General features: G+C 40.3%; 1 protein-coding gene across 2 annotated transcripts in view; it reads left to right on the top strand.

The window, feature by feature from the left end:
- sh3yl1 (SH3 and SYLF domain containing 1) overlaps positions 1 to 21,008 on the top strand; it is a 113,117-nt gene that overhangs the window by 16,312 nt on the left and 75,797 nt on the right. The window contains exons 2-4 of one of the 2 annotated variants that reach the window (XM_072278338.1): positions 843 to 950; positions 11,998 to 12,111; positions 13,795 to 13,859. In XM_072278338.1, the coding sequence (XP_072134439.1) occupies positions 843 to 950; positions 11,998 to 12,111; positions 13,795 to 13,859 (287 nt within the window). The remainder of the gene's footprint in view (positions 1 to 842; positions 951 to 11,997; positions 12,112 to 13,794; positions 13,860 to 21,008) is intronic. The other variant, XM_072278348.1, reaches the window with a different exon arrangement.

Below are 21,008 nucleotides of genomic sequence, written 5' to 3'. Positions count from 1 at the left end.
GGACCGTTTCATTGAACAGCTCCACTCCATCTACCAGAAGTGGAATTCCCTGGTGGCAACTATTTTAATTCCTATCTCCATTCTCATTCTGACATGTCAGTCCATACGTCCCCTTCTCCCACAATGAGGCTACTCTCAGGGTGGAGGAGAAGCACCTCATATTCCATCCAGGTAGCCTCCAACTTGATAGCATGAACATCAATTTCTCCTTGCAGGAATTTTTTTTCTTTCTTTCTTTCTTTTATTTTCCCTCTCTCTCGTTGTCCACTTTGGCTTCTTACCTTTTCTCCTTACCTGTCTATCACCTTCCCCTGGTGTCCCTTATTCTTCCCTCTTCCCACAATCTATTGTCCTCTCCTATTAGATTACTACTTCTCCAGCTCTTCACCTTTCCCACCTACTTGTCTTCACTTATCACCTTCTAGCTTGTTCTCCTTTCCTTCGGCACACCTTTTAATTCTGGTGTCTTCCCCCTTCCTTTGCGGTCCCGATGAAAGGTCTGGCCTGAAATGTTGACTGTTTATTCATTTCCATAGAAGCTGCCTGAGCTGCTGAGTCCCTCCAGCATTGTGTGTTGTCTCTGTAACAGTGTCTTAATCTCTTTTTAAATGTATTTGTTTTTATACAGTATTTCTGATCATCTCATTATTTCACCAATTACTTGGAGTGTAATCCTGTACTGTAATTAATGCAAACTTAATCTTTCCAACACATTGTCACAGTAATTTACAAAAAAAACTACTTAAATGTAATGTCACAAAATTTAATTACAAAATACTGTACATTTTGTAAAAAATATGTTGCAAGCAGCATTTTAAATAAACTTACTTGCATTGTTACAGTGAATCCAATTCCATCAGATCTCAAGTCTGAAGCCAAGAAAGCCGCAAAAATTTTAAGAGAATTTACAGAAATAACTTCAAGAAATGGACCTGATGTAATTATACCAGGTTCGTAAGTTACTTATGTGTTGCTTTTTGGCATATCTTCATGTCAATAGACAGAGGTAATATGTCTTGTCTTCTCTTGGGCTTTTATAATTCTTTTCATGTTCTCATTCCAGGAATTATACACATTCTTCATTTAGCTTTCTGCGTTAAATCTCTTGCTTGCAATTATTACCTCCATCTATACTTCATTTACTTATTCATTCCCAAGGTTACACTGAAGTGAAAGAAATGAAATGGCAAAGTATAACCAAGATTTCACTGAAGCATGTTGTTATCCATAAAGCCAACTGTAGTGCTGATGCAACTTCTCAACCTGAAATTCAACAATCCATTTGTCTTGCTCAGATGTTGCTCAACCCACTCAGTTCTTCCAGCAGCTTGTTTTTTTTCTTTGTTCTAACTTACAACATCTGCAATCACACAAAATGCTTGAGGAACTCAGCAGGCCAGGCAGCATCTATGGAAAAGAGTAAACAGTCAACGTTTCGGGCTGAAACCCTGAGTCCTGATAAAGGGTCTCAGCCTGAGACCTTGACTGTTTACTCTTTTCCATAGATGTTGCCTGGCTTGTTGAGTTCCTCCCAGGGTTGTGTGTGTATTGCTTTCATTTCCAGCATATGCAGATTTTCTTTTGTTTGTGAATAATTGCAATTAGTTGTGACTCCACTCAAAACAGTTGCTATCTATCAATCTCTGATTTAATTATACCCAATTACTTGGCTCTCTACAGCTGCCTGTGCCAATGTATTGCACAGATTCACCACTGATTAAAGAAATCCCTCCTCAAGTCTATTCTAAGGAATATCTTTGTGTTTTAAAGCTGTGCCCTCTGGTCCTAGATTCCATGGAGATTCAGGGTGAGCTGCAAATTTGATGCAATTTTGGCTTGGTGACAGAAGTCACCGAGATGGTGGTAATGGAGGGTAGTTTTTCAGACTGGAGGCCTGTAACTATTAGCGATTGATGTTGGAACCCCTGTTATTTATTATCTATATTAATGATTAGGAGGAGCATATAGTTGATCTGGATAGCAAGTTGGTGATATGGAGGACAGTCCATAGATTACAGCCGGATCTAGATCAACTGGAAAAGTTGACCAAGGAATGTCAGATGGAAAGTAACTCAGGCAAGTGTGAAGTGTTGCATTTTGAGAAGTTAAACCAGATTAGGATTTGCACAGTAAATAACAGTACCCTGGGAGTGTTGCACAGGGAACTAGGATTACAAGTAGGATTATAGTTTTTTGCAAATGGTGACACAGACAGATAGTGATGAAGAATTTAGTCCGTAACACTGAGCACAAATTTATCACAATTACAAAATGGTATTTCATGAGAAAGAGATACAATCTATCATTATCGGAGAAGGTCATGGGTAATGTTAAAAGGTAGTTCATAAAAACTAGCTAGCTCTCAGTGGTAGGCCTCTTTGTATGCATAACTTTAAACTCAGAGGAAAATTAATTTTCAGTGGAAACTTGTCTGAAATATCAAAACAATTGGAGTTGTATAAAAGGTGAAATTTAAGTTCAAAATAAATGCTATTATCAAAATACATACAGTGAATGTCACCTTATGCAAGCTGAGATTCATCTTATGGGCATACTCATTAAATCTATAGGATAATAACAACAACAGAAAGACCACCCAACTAGGGCAATCAACCAGACTGCAAAAGACAACAAAACTATACAAATGCAAAATAAATAAATATGCAATAAATATCAAGAACATGAGAAGAAGAGTCCTTGAAGGTGAGTCCATTGGCTGTGGGAACATTTCAATGATGGGGCAATGAAGTTGAGTGAAGCCTAATTTGAAATATTGTGTGCAGTTCTGGTCACTTACCTGCAAGAAAGATAGCAATAAGGTTGAAAGAGTACAGGTTAAAATTTACAAAGATGTTGCTGGAACTTGAGTATTTGAATTATAGGGAAAGGTTCAATAAGTTAAGTCTCATTTTCATGGAGCATAAAAGAATGAAGAGAGATTTGATATTGGTATACAAAATTATGAGGGTTATAGATAAGGTAAATACAAGCAGGCCTTTGCCACTGAAGTTGAGTGGGACTGCAACTAGAGGTCACGGGTTAAAGCTGATAGGTGAAATATTTAAGGGAATCGAGAGGAAACTTCTGCGTTGAAAAGGTGGTGAGAGTGTGAAATGAGCTGCCGGTAGAAGTGGTGGATGTAGATTTGATTGCGACGTTTAAGAGAAGTTTGGATAAGTACCTGGATGGGAGGGGTTTGGAGGGCTATGATCCAGGTGCAGGTCAATAATGATAATAGTTTGGCACAGACTAGATGGGCTGAAGGGCTCATTTCTGTGCTGTAGTGTTTTATGACTTTGACTTTGAGATTCTCTAATCGATAAATTTGAAGAAAGTGGCTACAGTTAGTGTGGAATCCCTAGAGAATATGACTAGTAAATTAAGAAATGGAAGTTAAGTTAAATCAGCTTTTCTGATCACTCTTTGCCATGAAGGACACTGAAAATATCATTTAGATGACTGAAAGACTAATATTAAATAACAGGGAGGATCTTTAATAATCCTGGTTGTAAGGAACAAGATATTAGAGAAATTCACTGGATTAAAGACAAGCCAGGACCTGATGGATGAGTTTTAAAGGAAGTGTAAGTAGAGATTGTGGTCACATTGTTTGAAATACGGCAAAATGTGCTCAATGATGAGAGGGTACTGGAAGATTAGGAAACAGTTAATATGACTTTCTTGTTCAAACAGGAAGGTAATTGAAGATTAGAAAACATAGACCAGTTAGTTTAACCTCTGTTGTTGGCCAGATACTAGAGTAAAGAAATCAAAGAGAAATTAACTAATTATTTAAGAAAACAAAATATAATCAAACCCGGTCAAGTGGTTGGACAAATTTTGCTTGAGTTCTATGAGGGAGAGCCTATAAATACACTATAGCTATGGATGTACTTATGTATTTATGTTATAAATGTCATTATATGAAGTGCCACGAAAAATGCTGGTGCATAAATTAAAAGTCCAGGGTACTGGAGGAAGTCTATTAACATGGATTGAAATCTGGCCCTTCGCATAGCAAGCAAAGAGTTGGAGTAAATGGGTCCTTTGCAGGCTGGCAAGTTGTAACCAGTGGAATACCCCAGTGTTCTGTGTGCAGTTGCCTACTATTTACATTAATGAGCTGAAGGACGGAATGAAACATAATGTCCCCAAGTTTGTTGATGACTTGCGGATGCTTCTGTAATTCCCTTTACACCACTGTAATACTGATACATCTGACTGTAACTTCACCTTCTCAAACTGCAGGATGAATTCCATCATATTATGATCACTGCTTCCTAATGGTCCCTTTACCTTAAAGTCCTAATCAATTCTGGTTTGTTACACAACATCCAATCCAGAACTGCCTTTTCCCCAAGTGGGCTTAACCACAAACTGCTCTAAAAAGCCATCTTGTAGGCCTTCTACAAACTTCCTCTCTTTGGATCCAGCACCAATTTGATTTTTCCAATCCATCTGCATATTGAAATCTCACATGACTATCATAACACTGACCTTTCTATATGACTTTCCTATCTCCCGTTGTAATTTGCCTTGGATGTTAAGCTCTCAACTATGATCTTTCAGCCACGACTAAAGGGTGACACAAAATCTTGCTGTCTACTTGCACTACAAGATCATCTACCTTATTCCATGCACTGTGTGATTTCAAATACAACACCTTCAGGTCTGTGTTCATCTCTCATTTTTATTTTGCTCCCATGTTACACTTCAACTCTGCCCACGGACTGCAATTTTGCTTCATCTTCTGTCTGTGCTTTACAGTCTCTCTATATGGTACATCTACCTGTACACAAGCCACCCAATCCTCTAATCTGTCTCTCTGGTTCCCACCCTCCCCCAAATTTGTTTAAACCCTCCCCAACCACTTTAGCAAACCTGCCTGCAAGGATATTGGTACCCCTCAAGTTCATGATCTGCTTCCTCAAGAAGGCAATGTTGAATCCTGACATTTTTTTGATCCAATGTTCTTTGGATGTCAAGAATGAGGCATAAAACTTGTTGCTTATGATCATTTTTTATTAAGTGTTACAAAAACAAAGAAAGCAAAAGGAAAGGAAAGAGAGCAGAGACAAAGAAGACCCTAGTGGCGCGCACTTATGACCTGGTGGCGTAATAACGTATGCCATTCAAATAATTTTACATGTAACCAGTAATTAATTGTGTAAGAAAACAATGCTTGATAAAACAATATATTTACAATATTACTCAAATATTACTGAAATATTAAATATACAACACTCCTCCCTGCTTAGTTATAAATTCCAACTTAAGTAGAATGCATCTCAATGTGTGTGTGTGTATGTATATATACACACACACACAATGAACTATCTAATACAACTACTTTATTGACATCCATAGCATAGTCAATTTTAAATTGTGTCAATCAGGCCTAAGGATTTGATCACTGTGCAGGATTTCATTCTCTTAGGATAATATCTTTCCTGTCAAGGGGTGCACTATGCTTGGCAGGTGAGACGTGGCTGGTTTTGGGGTCTCCGTGATTGTTGTAGGAGTTGACTCTGGGACTGCAGGAAGTGGTACTAACAGCTTTAGATACCTTTCTTCTCTAACAATGCCTCAGGTGATTGATGTGTCATCTCTAGATGCTATCAGGTGTAATCTTCACTTTGAAAGAGTGTGGTCCAGTTCTGTCCTTCATCTTTAAGAACCTCTTTCTTTGAGGAGTCCTCAATTTGTCTCAGTTATTTGCCCTGCATACTCCTGAGATTGGTTTGTGGGGATCCAAGTGTGATCACAAGGAACAGTGCTGCTGAGCTGTTGATTGTGGAGTGAGCAGTATTGCAATATGCAAGTAAGAAATTAGTGATCTTCTGATTCAGTGTTAGTGAAGTGTGTTCTACTGATATTGCTTGCAGTGTATTCTGTAGACTCTGAGCAAACCTTTCCACCAAACCATTTGTAGCTGGGTGGTACAGTGCAGATATAATGTGTCTTATTCAATTCATTTTCAGGAATGACTAAAATAGTTCCACAACAGGGAAGGTATTCTAAAGGACCAGATGGACATAGAGTGATTAAGGGTAGCCAACATGGGCTTGTGCATGGTAGGTTATGTCTAACCAATCCTATAGAGTTTTTCTAGGAAGTTACCAGGAAAGTAGATGAAGGTAAGGCAGTGGATGTTGTCTACATGGACTTTAGTAAAGCATTTGACAAGATCCCGCATGGCAGACTGGTCAAGCAGGTTCAGTTGCTAGGCATTCAGGGTGAAGTAGTAAATTGGATTAGTGGGAGAAGCCGGAGAGTGGTTGTGGAGGGTTACCTCTGACTGGAGCTCTGTGACTATTGGTGTGCTGCAGGGATCGGTACTGGGTCCTTTGTTGTTCGTCATTTATATCAGTGATCTAGATGATAATGTGGTTAACTGGATCAGCAAATTTGCATAAGGCACTAAGATTAGGAGTGTAGTGGACAGTAAGGAAGGTTTACGTGGCTTGCAGAGGGATCAGCATCAGATGGAAAAATGGCCGATAGAATTTAATGCAGACAAATGCGACTTGGTGCACCAATCAGATGCAACAGGACCAACCAGGGTAGGTCTTACACAGTGAACCAAGGGCACCAAGGAGTGTGGTAGAATAAAGGGATCTGGGAATACAGATACATAATTTGTTGAAAGTGGCGTCACAGGTAGATAGGGTCATAAGGAAAGCTTTTGTCATATTATTTGAAATCCAAGCAACATACACAAAATGCTGGAGAAACTCAGCAAGTCAGGCAGCATCTGTGGAAAAGAACATACAGTCAGTGTTTTAGGCTGTGAACGTTCATCAGGACTCTGGTGTGTAATGAAACGTCTATTTTTCTTACATTTATTTATTATTATTGTTACCTGGTACTCACTGTTAATGAACTTGTGAATTTTGTTCAGTTTCTGCTTTTTTTTTAAAAACTTGTCTGTCTTTCTCCTCTTATGAAGAAACACATGCTGCACTTTTTTCTTAACTCGACTGTCTCTCGAAGAAAAAACATTTTGAGCTTCAACAGCTAGGTAGTCATCTCGGGTTGGCTTTAAAACTTCCTCACTGCTACTGTATGTTTTGTAGCTCCAGAAATTAATTGAATGAAAAATTCTGGAAGCCAGGAAAACTTGTTTACTTCGTTTTACTCGATTGAAGTGCGCACTTATGATGTGGTGGTGTAATAATGTATGCCATTCTTGTACTTTTACATATAACCCATAATGAATTATGTGTAAGATCTACCCTGGTTGGTCCTCCCAAAGTGTAACACCTCACACTTTGTAATAGTAATGGCATTCACTCTTGCTCCCTGACACTCATGGATCTCTGGCACACTGCTATTGTCTTCCACAGTGCAGTCAGATGTAAAGTACCCATCTGTAGAAGCCCTTAGAATTCTCCTTCACCTTGTCTGCTTGAGCAACCTCTTAAGTATTTTCTTGCATTTCTTGTATTCCTCATGTACTGCATTTGCTCCGTCTTGCCTATACCTGCTATTAATTCCTGGGATTATTCTCATAAACCTCATCTGGACCCTCTCCAATATCTGCTCACAATACTCCAGGTGTTTCCTGACCACTGTCTTATAAAGCTTCAGTTTTACTTCTTCGTCTTTATGTGCTAATCCTCTTGAAATGAATGTTAACAATGTATTTGTCATCCTTGCTATTGACTCAACCTGCAAATTAACCTTTAGGGAATAGTGCTTTCGCAAGTCCCTTTGCATCTCCAATTTCTGATTTCACACTCCATTTTGAAAATGATTTACATCTTTATACTTCAATCAAGGTTAATGATCATACACTTCCTACACTGTATTCTATCTGCCAATTCTTTGCCCATTCTCCCAATTTGTCTACGTCCTTCAGAAGACTCCGTTTCCTCAATGTTGCATGCCCCTCCACCTACTGAGTAAATTATGTTCATTTTATGGTCGATAAGTATAGGAATAATGTGGAAGTTTTTGAAGGGGTGCAGAGGAGATTTACCAAGATTCTGCCTGGATTCAAGCACATATTTTATGAGAGAAGGTTAAGCAAGCTAGGGCTTTTCTGTTTTCAATAAAGAAGGATGAGAAGTGACTTGATAAAGGTGTGTAAGATGATTATAGGAATGCATAGGGTGGACAGCTATCATCTTTTTACCCAGAGTGGAAATGGCTAAAACAAGAGGGCAAAATTTTAAGGTGGTTGGAGGAAAACTATGGGTGGTATGCCAGAGGTATGTTTTTTTACACTGACAGTGGCGGGTGTATGGAATGTATTTCCAGGTCTGGTGGTAGAGGCAGATACATTAAGGACATTTAAGAGACTCTCAGATAGGCAAATGAATGAAAGAAAAATTGAGGGTTAGATGGGAATGAAGAGTTAGATTGATCTTGGAGTTTGTTAGTAGGTTGCCACAACATTATGGGTTGAAGGGCCTGTATTATGCTGTTCCCTGTTCTGTTCTGTCTATGTATCATCCATATACTTGGCCAAACTTGGTTAAAAGATTTGATTAAAGCAGAATGGATTGGCAATAACATCTCTGCCATGATTATCCTCAACACTGGTGACCCACAAGGTTGCATCTTCAAGCCCTACTCCCATTTTACTCACTGCTGTCTGTGTGTAGATTCTGCTCTTAAATCCACCTACATGTTTGTAGATAAGATTAACATAGTGAGCCATATCGCAAATAATGATTGTGGGAGTACAGGAAAGAGATAGAGAGCCTTGTGACCTGCTGACGTAATAACGACCATTTCCTCAATATCAGCAAAAGAAAAGAGCTGGTCATTGACTTAAGAAAGGAAGGCAGTGTGTATGCTTCTGTTTATGTAAATGATGCTAAGGTAGGACCTTCCATATCCTAGGAGTGAACATCACAAATTGTGTAGCCTGGTCCATTCATTAATGCCACAGCCAAGAAAGCTCACCAGTTCCTCTACTTCCTCAAGAGGCTAAAGAAATATAGTATGTCTTCTTTGACCCTCACCAACTTTTATTGATGCACTATTTGGATGCATCATATGTTGGTATAGAAACTGCAAAAAGTTGTGGGCATAGCTCAGCACGTCACAGAAGTCAGCCTCCCCACCATGAACTTTGTTTATACCTCATGCTGCTTCAGTAAAGCAGGCGGCATAATCAAAGACCCACCCACTCTTGACATTGACTCTTCTCTTTCTCCCCCATCGGTCAGAAGATAAAAATGCTTTACCGCGTGTGCCAACCGGCTCAAGGACCGCTTCTTCCCCACTTTTATAAGATTATTGTAAAGGTTCAAAGTAAATTTTATTATCAGAGTACATGTATGTCACCACATACAACCCTGGGATTCATTTTTCTGCTGGTATATTAGACAATAGGTGCAGGAGTAGGCCATTCGGCCCTTCAAGCCAGCACCGCCATTCACTGTGATCATGGCTGATCATCCACTATCAGTACCCAGTTCCTGCCTTATCCCCATAACCTTTGATTCCGCTACCTCTATCCATCTCTTTTTTTGAAAGCATCCAGAGACTTGGCTCCACAGCCTTCTGGGGCAGAGCATTCCATATATCCACCACTCTCTGGGTGAAAAAGTTTTTCCTCAACTCCGTTCTAAATGGCCTACCCCTTATTCTTAAACTGTGGCCTCTGGTTCTGGACTCACCCATCAGCGGGAACATGCTTCCTGCCAGAAGCGTGTCCAATCCCTCAATAATCTTATAAGTTTCAATAAGATCCCCTAAATTCCAGAGTATACAAGCCCAGTCGCTTCAATCTTTCGACATATGACAGTCCTGCCATCCTGGGGATTAACTTTGTGAACCTACGCTGCACTCCCTCAATAGCAAGAATGTCCTTCCTCAAATTTGGAGACTAAAACTGCACACAGTACTCCAGCTGTGGTCTCAACAGGGCCCTGTACCTCTTTGCTCTTATACTCAATTCCCCTTGTTATGAAGGCCAGCATGCCATTAGCTTTCTTCAGCAGATTCAGCAGATCTATAGAACAGTAACTATAACAGGAAAAATAAAAGATCAACCAGAGGACAACAAACTGCAGATGCAAATATACAGAAAATAAATAGCAATAAATAACAAGATAAAGACTCCTTAAAGTGAGATCATTGCAGGAACATCTCAATGAATGGGCAAGTGGGTGTAGTTCTCCCCTTTTGTTCATGAGCCTGGTGGTTGAGGGTAGTAACTGCTCCTGAACTTGGTGGTGCAAGTGCTGAGGCTTCTACCTTCTACCTGACGGCGGCAGTGAGTAAAAAGCATGACCTGCGTGGTGAGGATCTCTGATGGTGGATGCTGCTTTCCATCGATAATGTTTCATGTAGATGTGCTCAGTGGTTGGGTGAGCCTTACCTGTAATGTATTGGGCTGAATCCGCTACCTTTTGTAGGACTTTCTGTTCAAAGGCATTGGTATTTCCATACCAGGCCGTGACGCAGATCAGTTCCCTAGTATGATAAGTTGGACTCTTGACCTCACATTCAATCTTGTTACGATCTTACACCTTATTGTTTACCTGTACTGCACAGTCTCTGTTGTTGCTGTTACACTTTATTTTGCATTGTTATTGTTTTCCTTGTGCTATCGTAATTGTGCATTTCCTTGTGCATTCAATTGATCTGTATGAGCATCAGATCTGTATAAAGACCAGCTTTATACTTTACCTCACTGTGTATGATAATAATAAACTAATTTTTTTAAAGTATCTGTTAGTCTTGCTAGAAAGTCTTCACTCTCCAGGGCACAGGCCTGGGCAAGGTTGTATGGAAGACTGGCAGTTGCCCATGCTGCAAGTCTTCCCTCTCCATGACACCGATGCTGTCCAAGGGAAGGGCAAGGGCCGATACAACTTGGCACCGGTGTCATCGCAGAGCACTGTGTGGTTAAGTGCCTTGCTCAAGGGCACAACACGCTATCTCCGCTGGGGCTCGAACTCACGACCTTCAGGTCACTAGTCGAATGCCTTAACTACTTGGCCACTAATTTACTATGAACAATAAAAATCAGAACATTGTCACAAAAATCCTCCACATTGGGGGCATCAACCTACTACATTCACTTTTCTACCTGTTCACTCCACCTCCTATGTTATGCCCCTGTTTCTATATGTATCATTTGGAAAAAAGTCTCCCTTTGACTTTCCATTTATCCTTAAATAGTATCCCCTCTTCTATTTTTGTTTCAGGTTTTCCATAGGGTCCATCAACAGTTTCTCTGATACCCAGTTTGTTTAATACTTCCTAGATCATTGGATCTGTTTTCTGAGGGAAGATAGTAGGAACTTCTCCCTTTAGCATTTTCCTAAGGGTTATAGGTTGGGGTAACGAATAATAGGTGCAGAACTTTGTTGCATAGAGAGTGAATGGAATATAGAATTCAGTGCTTCAGTGGGCAGGTACACTCACAACATTAATGAAATATTTAGTCAAATACTTGAATTGCCAGCACATGGAAGGTCATAGTTTAAATGCTGGTAAATGGTATTTGTACAGTTAGGTATGATGTTGGCATGGACTGGATAGGAGATAGAGTCCACGATTCTACAAGTGGCATAGTGGTGTAACAGAAAGTGTCGTTGATCCACAGCTCCAGGAACCCAGCAGCAATCCTGACTCTGGGTGTTGTTTGTATGGAGCTTCCCTGCGCTCTCCAATTGAGAGGTACTTTGTAGAATATCTTGTTACTTATTGCAGTTGAGAGATTACTTTTCACTGTGTTATTGCAAATGACTGATTGTGAGCAATATCCAGCCCATGATAAAAGTCATCAAGAACTCTCCAGAAAAGTGATCTTTTTTAAGCTTACATAGTTTATTTCCAAAGGAAATACTTAATTTTTTGTGAATGAACTGGGAATGATTTATGAAATGCACATTTTAAGGGTTTCTTTTTCTGGTGTATGTGCTTATAGGATCAGTTTATCATTTAAAAAAACATGCAATGAGCATAGTTTTATTATTTAATCAGAGTAATTTGAAATTTCTAATGTGTTCTTATATTTTATTCATTTTTAAGCTCATGTGATAGCAAAAGCACAAGGACTTGCAATCTTATCAGTAATTAAAGCTGGATTTTTAGTAACAGCTCGCGGAGGTAGTGGAATTGTATTGAGCCGCCTACCCGATGGAAGTAAGTGTTGATGATTTGATCGATATGATTTATTTCATTATTTTATCCATATGTTTTGTTCACTTTTGCTGGTACACTTTGAAATTATTTTAAGTTTAAGGCAAAATTATAGAGACAAATTTAAAATAATGTTAGGCCACAATATTTGTTATTTCTTTGCTCATCCTCAAGTCCAATTTACCCTTATTTCCTAGTTGTCAGATTGTATAATTTGTTATGACCTAGAAGCCAATCATTTCCACAAGAAAAATTCTTAAAACATCTCCTTTAAAATAATGGTAAAGTTTGATAAAAGCAAGAAGTGCAGTGCAATTGTATCATCCGCACACCTTTCACCATTAGTAAGGTTCAATGTACCATCATAATATAATCTTTACAATTGCAGCTCTCAAGCATGAATTATTGTAAACTCCTTGGTGGCCCTTGATGGATAACAGTACAATAATTGAATTGTATTTCATTTTTTTGAGAACATTTTTCAAATTGTGCACAGTTACATAATTTCTTTTGTACATCTGAATTCATAGAATTTGTGAACATTTGCAAAGCACCAAAATAAAGGTTTAATTTTAATTTTAAATGGCTCCTTTTGTGTATCCCTGACTGATTATGTGATGAGAGCTTTAATTTTCTCTCTCTCATTGCATCAGTAGTTCAGCTCTTGGTGCAAAGACAACTACAACTGAAAGATATAGGTGACCAAATGTCTGTTAATTTCATGACATTTCATTTTTGTTGGTCTAATGTATAGGAGGTGAATAACAATAATTGTAGTGCATATTGATTATTATCTCATGTCTTCCTACACCCCTTGAGTATTTGAAAGCTGATTTCAGCAAACATCCTTAGGAGTAAAAATGAATGAAAGTAATCATAAGCTGAATATTAATTTTTTCAAAAATATGTTGCAAAAGTTATTCTGCATTGAGTTAAAGTCTATAACTATAAGCTATTGCTCATATTTGTCAGTTTAAATATTAATAGGCCATGGTAAGGTACTAAAACATCTAAAAATTCTAGACTTACTGACAGATTGAAAATGTAAAATCTGTCCAAAACTGAATTCCCCAATATTCTAGGAATTTGCTTCTCTGACCAGCTGCCAGGTTACACCTAGCACAAGATCTGAGATGCCAGCAATTTCATTTGGGATTTCAGCTGAAAGAAGACAAGAACAGAGGATCAATTTCTTTTGAATAAGAGACAAAATATCTTGCTTTAATTTAATATTTTCAGTTATATATAATTGTCCTTAGTTACCATGATCACAGTGAATGGCGGTGCTGGCTCGAAGGGCCGAATGGCCTACTCCTGCACCTATTGTCTATTGCCTATTGCCTATTAATGTTATACAGTTTTATGAGTGGCTCTGTTTCTGTAAATGTCAGCAATAATGAACAGGTCTTATGAAGTGGAATAGTAAAACTTGGGGCAAGTGCTTTGGCAATTGTAAGAGGTTTCAAGGTAAACTGGTGTGGGGGGTGGGGAGGCTGCAAAACTATGCCATTGGAAACCTGGATGCTTTAATCCTGTACAAATGGACTTCCATATCCAGAGTATGGGGAGTCTGTGTATGTGGGGTGGTCCAACCAGCACAATGTGGTCTTTTGTTTTGGGCTCAGTCAGTTTTTGTTATTTTCATTGTTAAAAGCATTTGTCTGAACTTATGTTTTTTCGATGCAGGATGGTCTGCTCCCTCAGCAATAGGCATTGCTGGTCTTGGTGGTGGTTTTGAAATTGGAATTGAGGTAGGCAGCACATTTTAAACTAAGGTACATAAATATTACATTGACAAAAATAGATGGTGAATGAAAATAAAAATAAGTTTACTTTAATGAATCTAGTCCCATGTTATCTCTGCCTATTGCAGTATCATAAGTATCCTTCAAAGAGAATCCTCAACAAAATGTACATATTCTTAATAAAATTTATATTTCCTCCTGGTTCTACAGCTGCAAAAGATGTTCCTTACATTTCCGTTATCTCTACGCACCATTTGGCAGCTGAATGCCAAACTTAGTATCACCCTGATCAAAGCTCTCTGTTCTGCACATTGGTTGCTTGTCAAGTCTTTGTGGTTTTTCACTGATTCTATTGTATTTATTTGGTTCAATTGTGAATGCCTGCAAGAAAATGAATCTCAGGGTAATATATGGTAACATATATACTTCGATTATAGAATTACTCGGTACTTTGTTAAGTAAGAACTGACATTTAATTGAACTTTGTCTTGTTTATTCAGAAAATAAGTGTCTTACAGGTATAATTAGTATCAAATAATTTTCAGGTGACATTAAAAATTATCACAAGGGGTCATGTTTAATTACCAGAACATTGGACTTATGTATGATAATATCTCAAGATATGAATCAGAGTTGAACTTGTAGCTGATAACAAAATGTTTTCAGTTGACTTTGATGAACTTTGGCTAAGTAACCTATCCTCAATCTTGTTTCTTCTTCTTCTCTAAATTGGTGGCCTTGTTTCAGGTTATACTCAGATTTCACGGAGAATTGTGATCTTTATTAGGAAGAAGGTTTTCCAACACAATCAAGAACTCTACCAGGCTGGGTTGGGTTATGAAGTCATACTGCAAGGAAACAGGCCATTCAGACCACTATATCTGCACCATGGGCATCCATGCGTATGACATTTATATTTAAGCAGCTGGCCCCAGCTTTCTATGCCTTCAATGTTCACCTAGATACAGTAGTTAAATTCTGTCAGAAACTCTTAAGTACACCATTCTCTCTCTCTCTCCCTCTCTCTCTCTCTCTCTCTCATTATATTCAAGGTAGTCCCCATTCTAAGTATGAAGAAGATCACCTCTCAATCTCTTACCTAGAGTCATAGAGCATCATAGCATAGCAACAGGCCCTTTGGCCGATCTGTTCCATAGCAAGCTATTATTCTTCCTACTCCCCTCAACTTGCACTGGACCATAGACCTCCATAACTTTTAAAAATAGATGTTAACTTTTTTTTTAAAAAGTTAACTTATAAGTTGAGGACTGCATAAAAGCCAAAGAAAGAGCATATAAGATAGCAAAAGTGAGTGGGAAGTTGCATGATTGGGAAGCTTTTAAAATACAACAAAATGCAACTAAAAAAGCTATAAGAAGGGAAAAGATGAAATATGAGGGCAGACCAGCCAATAATATAAAGCAGGATACCAAAAGTTTTTTCAGTGATATAAAGAGTAAAAGGGAGGTATAATTTGAGATTGGACCACTGGAAAATGATTTTGGTGAGGTAGTAATGGAAGGGCAAAGAAATGGCAGATGAACGATGGGTACTTTGCATCTCGCTTCACTGTGGAAGACATTGGCAGTTTGCCAGTGGTCTGTGAATGTCAGGGAGCAGGAGTGAGTGGCATTGCTATTACAAAGGAAAAAGTGCTAGGTAAACTGAAAGGCCTCAAGGAGGATAAGTCACCTGGACCAGGTGGACTACATCCCAGAGTCCTGAGAGGTTGCTGAAGAGATAATGGATGCATTGGTCACGATCTTTCAAGAATCACCTGATTCTAGCATAGTCCAGGAGGGCTGAAGATTTTAAATGCCGCTCTACTCTTTAGGAAGGGAGGAAGGCAAAAGAAAGGAAATTATAGGCCAGCTAGCCTAACCTCAGTGGTTGGGAAAGTGTTGGAGTCTTGACGAAGGATGAGGTTTCAAGGTACTTGGAAACTAATGATAAAATAAGTCAAGGTCAGCATGACTTTGTCTGTAAAGGAAAATCTTGCCTGACAAATCTGTTAGAGTTCTTCAAGGTAGTAACAAGCAGGGTGGACAAAGGAAAAGCAGTGGATGTCATTTACTTGGATTTTCAGAAGGCATTTGATAAGGTACCACACATGAGGCTGCTTAACAAGATAAAATCCTATGGCGTTACAGGAAAGATACTGACTTGGATAGCAAAATGGCTGACAGGCAGGAGTCAGCGAGTGGGAATAAAAGGGGCCTTTTCTGGTTGACTGCCAGTGACAAGTGATGTTCCTCGGGTCAGTATTGGGACCGCTGCTTTTCACATTGCTTGTCAATGACTTAGATAATGGAATTGATGGCTTTATGGCAAAGTTTGCGAATGATACGAAGATAGCTGGAGGGGTAGGTAGTGCTGAGGAAGCAATGCGATTGCAGCAGGACTTGGACAAATTGGAAGAATGGGCGAAAAAAGTGGCAGATGGAATACAGTGTTGGGAAATATATGATAATGCACATTGGTAAAGGGAACAATAGTGTGGACTATTATCTAAATGTGGAGAAGGTTCAAACATCAGAGGTGCTGAGGGACTTAGGAGTCCTTGTGCAAGACTCCCAGAAGGTTAACTTGCAGGTTGAGTCTGTGGTAAAGAAGGCAAATGCAAAGTTGGCATTTATTTCAAGGGGAGTAGAATATAAAAGCAGAGAGATAAGGCTGAGCCTTTATAAGACACTAGTCAGGCTGCATTTCTTTGCGCCTGAACTCACTGTGGGGGGTCTCATTGAAACCTACCGAATGATGAAAGGACTAGATAGGGTGGATATGGAGAGGACGCTTCCTATGTTAGGGGTATCCAGAACTAGAGGGCACAGCCTCAACATTGATGGGTGACCCTTTCGAATAGAGGTAAGGAGGAAATTTTTAGCCAGAGTAGTAAATCTGTGAAATGCTCTGCCACAGACTGCGGTGGAGGCTAAGTCCATGTGTATATTTACGGCGGAAGTTGAAAGTTTTCTGATCGGTCAGGGCATCAAAGGATATGGTGAGAAGGACCTCAATGGAAGTAATCCTGTGATTGCTGCCTGTGCCATGTGCCAGTAAGAATAAGATGCTGTGTCAGATGAATGTGTGGCTGAAGAACTGGTGCAGTGAGCAGGGTTTCAGATTTGTAGATCATTGGGATCTCATCTGGGGAAGGTATAACTTGTCCAAAAGGGACAGGTTACAGCTGAACTCAAGAGGGACCAATGTCCTTGCAAGCAGCTTTGCTAGAGGTGTTAGGGAGAGTTTAAGTTACATTGTCAGGGGGATGGGAAATAGAGTGATGGGTCAAATGATGGACCCATCATTTAAAGGAAGTTTAAAGGAAGACACAATGTGTAAAAAGACTGTGAGGAATGATGATCAGTGAATAGACCATAAGTGCAGTCAGTTGACTGCATTGAAATATGTTTACTTTAATGTGAGAAGTATCAGGAATAAGAGTAATCATTGAAGAGCTTAGATCGGTTATGGAAGTACAATGTTGTGGCCATTGCAGGGCTGTCACAGACTGAAATGACTGTTGAATGTCCCAAGATTTAGATGTTTTGAAAAGGACAGGGAGGGAGGTAAAAGATGGGGGGGGGGGCGGGGTGGCATTGCTAATCAGTGATAGCATCGCACCTGCAGAAAGATCATCTACTGAGTCAGTATTGCTGGAAGTCAGAAATAGGAAGAGAGCAATCACTCTACTGGGTGCATTCTGTAGGCCCCCCAATAGCAACAGGGACAATAAGGAGCAGATCAATAGATAGATTTTGGAAGTTGCAAAAATAGCAGGGTTGTTATGGATGACTTCAACTTCCCTAAAATTGATTTGCACTCCTTATTTCAAGACGCTAAGCTGGAGCAGAAGTTGTTAGGTATGTCCTAGAAGTATTGCTGACACAATATATAGACAGGCTAAGTAGAGGAGAGGCTATACCAGATCAAGTATGAGGCAATGACCTGGTCAGCTGACATATATATCGATGGATGAATGCTTTGGAGACAGTGACCACAGACAGCTCCCTTCCCTTTACCTTAGACTTGGACAAGGATAGGAGCAGATGGTATGGACAAATGTTTAATTGGAGGATGGCTAATTATGCTTTTAGGCAGTAACTTGAGAGTAAATTGTGAACAAACATACAACTGAAATGAAGAAGTTGCTTAGGGAAAACTTGTCTGGCGTTTGGACAGGTTTGTCCCATTGTGAGAAGCATAGTAGGGTGAAGAAAACATAGTTGACAAGTGAGTTGGAAAATTTAACCTAGAGGAAGAAGAACGCATACTTAAGAGTTAGGAAGCAAAGATCACATGGCTCTTGAGCGTTATAAATTAAACAGGAAGGAGCTTGAGAGATAGAAGGGGACATGAGAAAGCCTTGGTGAGTTGAATTAGCGAAAACTCCAATGTGTCTATATGTACATGAAGAAAAGGAAGATGACTATAGTTAGGGTCAGCTCAATCAGGGATAAAAGAGGAAATGTGCCTTAAATCAATGGAGATAGAGGAAGTTCTTAGAAAATACAGTACTTTGCTTCAGTATTCAGCAGTAAGATGGACCATGATGAATATGAGATCTGCATAGACAAGCTAAAGTGCTGGAACTTATGATGAGATTATGAAAGAAGCAGTGTTAGAACGTGTGTGAAAAAATTAGGTTAGCTAAGCTCCTGGGGGCAGATTGGATATATCCTAGTTTACTACAGCAAGCAAGGGAAAAGATTGCTGCAGCTTTAGTGATGATCTTTGTGTCCTCACTGGTAACAATAGTTCCAAAAGCTTGGTAGATGGCACATAGTATTTTCTTCAAGAAAGGTAATGGGGGTAATCCTGGAAATTAGACCAGTGAGTCTTACTTCAGTGATGAGCAAACTATTGGAGAGGATTCTTAGAGACAGGATTTGCGAACATTTGGAGAAGCATAGTCTAATTAGGGATAGTCAGCATGGCTTTGTGAAGGGCAGGTGGTAACTTATGAACCTGATTGACTTTTTCAAGAAAGCGAAAAGACAAATTGATGAAAGTAGAGTGGTGGATGTGACATGTATGGATTTTATTAGGGGATTTGTAAGGTTCACCATGGTAGGCTTATTCTGAAAGTCAGGAGACATGGGATCCGGAGAAACTTGGCTGTGTGGGTTCATAATCGGCTTGCCCACAGAAGGCAGAAGGTTGTAGAAGATGGAGTGTATCCTGCCTGGAGGTCTGTGAGTTGTGGTGTTCCACAGGGGTCTGTTCTGAGACGCTTGCTCTTTGTGATTTTTATAAATGACCTGGATGAGGAAGTGGAAGGGTTTATTAGCAAGTTTGTAGATGACATGAAAGTTGCTGGTTGTTGTGGATAGTGTAGGAGATTGGCATACATTACAACGAGACAGTGACAGGATGCAGCGCTGGCTGAGAAGAAGAGGAGTGTTCAATCTGGACAAGTATGAAGTGATACACTTTGTAAGGTCAAACTTGATGGAGTACAAAGTTAATAGCAGGATCCAAGCAGTGTGGAGGAACAGGAGACTTATGGGGTCTAAGTCCATAGATCCCTCAAAAGTGTCATGCATATTGATAGGGTGGTTAAGAAGGCATGTAGTTGTTTAGCCTTTGTTAGTCAGGGCATTGTGTCCATGAGGTAATGTTGCAACTCAATAAAATTCATTAGTTGGGGGATTGAGTTCAAGAGCCACTAGGTAATGTTGCAGCTGTATCGAACCCTTGTTAGACCACACTTGGAATATTGTGTTTAGTTCTGGTCATTTTAGAAAGAATGTGGAAACTTCAGAGAGAATGCAGAGGAAATTTAGTAGGTGCTGCCTGGATTAAAGAACATATTTTACACTGGTAGGTTGAGTAAGTGAGGGCTTTTCTCTTTGGAGTGAAGGAAGTTGAGGAGAGATGTGATGGAGATGATAAGGGGCATAGATAGAGCGGCCAGCCAATGCCTTTATCCCAGGATGGCTGAGAGATGATTGGACACTAATTTAGCTCTTTGACCAAGGCTATGCAACTCAAACAAATTTAGTGAGCTCAAATGAAGTGTTAGCAGCACATTTCATCATTCTGTTGGGGATTGAAAGTTGACTGTGACCAGTGGTATGCTCGGGGACTGGTACACAGTTCCTTCCCTCTTGCTTGTTTTGTGATTTTGATGAGAGTGTAGGTGGCATGATTATTAAATATGCAGAAACACCAGAATTGGTAATATATTGGACAGTGAAGGAAACTGTCTTCTATTTTGCCCACATTAATGGAAATGCCTTTACATTCAGATAAAGAGCCTGTGGCGACCCACTTTCTGGCACCCACGAACCAGCTCACAACAGCACGCGCAGGCAGAGGGCCGGCCCCAAAAAGGGCGCCAGGCCATCTTCACCAGCAGGGGGAAGATCCCGCGCGCAGAAAGAGTCTGGGAATATGCATTCCCCACAGCAGTCCCGCCCCAGGGAGGGCAGGAACGGGAAGGCTTTAAAGCAGGCCGTGAAGTTTGAATAAATCTCTTTCATCGCAACTCTAACTCATCGACTACGTGTGGTTATTCTAGCGCTGTGTGTAGCACACCGCTACAATTGGTGACCCCGGCGGCCCAAACGATATTTGGACCAGAGATGACCAACGCCGCATCTGTTCACGCAGTTTCGTTAAGACTGCCAAGCTTCTGGACGCTGCAACCCTGTTTATGGTTCGAACAAGCAGAAGCTCAATTCCACATTCGGCAGATAACCTCGGAGTCCACTGGCTACTGCTACGTGCTGAGCTCCCTCGACCAGGAGACAGCTGCACAAGTTGAGGAGTTTATACAGTCGCCCCCGGAGGACGGCAAATACACAGCATTGAAAGCCCTGCTCATAAGGACTTTCGGACTCTCACGGCGCGAATGAGCACGCCGCTTAATGCACCTGGATGGTTTGGGAGACAGGCCGCCGTCAGCATTAATGAACGAGATGCTGGCCCTGGCCGAAGGACACAAACCCTGCCTCATGTTTGAGCAGGCGTTCCTAGAGCAACTGCCCGAGGACATATGCCTGCTGCTGTCCGACGCAGATTTCAGCAACCCCTGGGAGGTGGCGGCCCAAGCAGATGTGCTGTGGAATGCCAGGAAAGAGAGAGGGGCATCCGTCGCACAGATCACCAAGCCGCGTGCCCAACGACAGACCAGACCAGGCCCGGCAGCAG

The sequence above is a fragment of the Mobula birostris genome, chromosome 2, assembly GCF_030028105.1.
Source record: "Mobula birostris isolate sMobBir1 chromosome 2, sMobBir1.hap1, whole genome shotgun sequence".
Lineage (NCBI taxonomy): Eukaryota > Metazoa > Chordata > Chondrichthyes > Myliobatiformes > Myliobatidae > Mobula > Mobula birostris.
This window is presented reverse-complemented; position numbering and strand designations above follow the sequence as displayed.